The 2,733-nt window shown below is 41.7% G+C and overlaps 1 protein-coding gene across 2 annotated transcripts in view; it reads right to left on the bottom strand.

Annotated features, from left to right (window-relative positions):
- The window catches only part of LOC103153967 (netrin receptor DCC-like), a 129,202-nt gene extending 127,065 nt beyond the window's left edge, over positions 1 to 2,137 (bottom strand). The window contains exon 1 of one of the 2 annotated variants that reach the window (XM_016662333.1): positions 1,376 to 2,137. In XM_016662333.1, coding sequence (XP_016517819.1) covers positions 1,376 to 1,487 — 112 coding nt within the window. In that variant the 5' untranslated portion in view covers positions 1,488 to 2,137. The remainder of the gene's footprint in view (positions 1 to 1,375) is intronic. The other variant, XM_007575080.2, reaches the window with a different exon arrangement.
- Positions 2,138 to 2,733: the final 596 nt, after the last annotated feature.

Raw genomic sequence — 2,733 nt, forward strand, 5'->3', positions numbered from 1 at the left:
AGTAGATGCTAATGCTAAGGTGCTATATATACACATAGCATTTAGTAGATGCTAATGCTAAGGTGCTATATATACATAGCATTTAGTAGATGCTAATGCTAAGGTGCTATATATACATAGCATTTAGTAGATGCTAATGCTAAGGTCCTATATATACATAGCATTTAGTAGATGCTAATGCTAAGGTGCTAACTTAAATCCAAATCATATCTGCTCTTGAAATACTGCAGCTCTGGAGCAGCAATTTACACTTCAAAAACAGAAAATCTCACCAACCATTTCTGGTCTAGTTTCTAGCACAAATATTACACTTAAAATAAGACAAAAACAAAACTAACTTACAAGAAACTTTTCAACAGCTTTCATGTGACTTTCTTCCATGTTATGAGTGAAATAATCTGCCAGTGGAACTAAAACGTTTTATCCATATTAAGGATTTATTTACTTAAAACAAGAATTGGTGTTTTTGCAGTGTAAATTTGACATCATGTTCTATAATTACCAAATGTTAAAATCTTGTTCTCTACTGTCTGTTTTGTTTAATTTTTGCATGTTTTTCATTCTAAAACTTATCTGGATAAAAACATGCGCTGCTTAAAGTTCAGCCACTTCAAAATAAGAGCATAAATATAAATGTCTTGCTACGTGTTTTGGTAACAGTCATAAGTAAAACTTCAGCTCAAATGTCAAACTTTATTCAACTGAAAGTTTACTGAACAACCAAGTAAATTAGATTTCAGAATTTATTTGGTGAAATTAGATCAGAAGCTAAGTGCGCTAAATGCTTTCAGAGCTAAAATGTTACTCTCAACGTTAGCTCCGCTGTTAGCGGCAGCGTGTTCTCCACTGGTAACATGTAAATCCTAAGAGGCCACAATGTTTTAACCAATGTTTTAAATAAAACCGTCGACGGCGTCATCCACAGGTGGAGCAGAAGGTAAAACCCAGAGCCCAAAGAGGGGCGGAGAAACGACCACATTCCTGGAAATTAGGAGTTTTAATCCAGATTGGATGAGAGATTATGCAGAAAAAAACAGCAAACCAATCAGAGCATCTCCTGAGCCGGTTGGTAAAATGGACGGCGCCACGCTGGGCGCCACTTCACCCGATCCCCACCTGGACAGAACCAGGACTCAGATCAGAGCTGCTGAACAACAGACGGATCAGCACGTATGGTCCAAACAGGCCGACCCGGTCAGAACCAGCACCGGCTGTTTGACACCAACCTGTCAGGCTGAAAAACAGCAACCAGCAGGAGCCGAACATCCAGGAATAAAACCACACGCAGAACCAGTCGGACCTCGGCTCCTCTCACACACACTCACACACACACACACACACACACACACACACACACAGTGGGGGGGTTCCTCACCCTGGGCTGAGCTGTGCGCTCCCAGCAGCCAGCAGAGCAGCAGCAGGTAGACCCTCCTCATCCTCAGCAGCCTCCAAACATCCCCAGTACATCCCTGCGCGCCCGGCTCCATGCTGCCCAGCTCCAGTCCCTCTGAGTTCAGGAGAAACGCTCCCAAATCCTGCAGAATCCACACGATTCGCCCCACAATCCCACTCACTTTCTCCCAAAAATCCTGCAGAATCCAGCTGTCAGGTGGAAACCATGAAGAAAAAGAGACTGGAGGAGAAACAGGAGGCAAAAAAAAAACAACCCTCTGATCTCCTCCCAAAAAAAAAAAAGAAAAGAAATAAAGGATAAAATTCCAGCAGAGGAATCAGTTTTCCTGCGCTATTTCAGAGGGAGAGGAAGTTCCAGAAACTAAGAGGGCAGAGTCTCCATCATTCCAGATCAGCGCCGCGATCCGGTCCGCGCTGCCTTCCCGGAGGTCTGCTCCGTCTGCCGGCCAGGACCGACGGAGCGGGTCGCCAGGAGAGGAAGAGGAGGAGGGAGGAAGACCCTCTCTCTTTCCTTCAGACACATCCAGCTGGAGAGAGAGCGGGGCGAGCGAGCCTGACAGAGCCTGGAGCCATTGATCTAAAGCGGCGGGAAGGAAAGCCCGGAGCCGGACCGACGGGAACGGAGCCGCACCGACGGAGCTCCAGGCTGGCAGAGCAGGCAGCTGCTGGGACATTAGCTGAGCTGCACTGCCCCCTCTGGTCACTGAGGGAACTGCAGCGAGTTTACACTGGAGGGCTGAGATTCATAGACAGTAAAAATAATGGAAAAACTCACTTTAAAATGTCCATATATGAAGATACATAACCCAGATGGTTCATCCCATAATATCTGGGTTTATATGGGGTTATTTTTTTCACTTAATTTTATTATTATTATTTTTTTCAAATTTACTTTGTCATTTGTAGCTCTGATTCTCATCAAATTATGTTTTATTTAAAATAAAATGAGTCAAGTTGGCTTTTTTAATGTTGCTGATTAAGTTATATTCCCTCATTATTGATAAAAATAATTAGCTTTATTTGGACTTCAAACTAAATATTTGTTAGAAATCCAATTTGTCGTAAACATGTCCTCATGTTGACCAAAAAAAGAAATACAAAATAAAAAAATCTGTTAAATATTTAAATTGTCAAGTAAAGATTTAGCTTCAAGGTAAATATTAGCTTAGCTAGTTAAATATTTAGCTTGTAAACTAAACAATTAGTTTAGGGTTAGGTTATGTTACCCAAGCTAACATTTAGTTTGGAGCTAAATAACTTGCTCACCAAATATTTATATAGCTAAATATTTAGCAAGCTAATAACATTTTAAGTTTAAAA

This window comes from Poecilia formosa, unplaced genomic scaffold, assembly GCF_000485575.1.
Source record: "Poecilia formosa unplaced genomic scaffold, Poecilia_formosa-5.1.2 Scaffold368, whole genome shotgun sequence".
In the NCBI taxonomy this organism is placed as follows: domain Eukaryota; kingdom Metazoa; phylum Chordata; class Actinopteri; order Cyprinodontiformes; family Poeciliidae; genus Poecilia; species Poecilia formosa.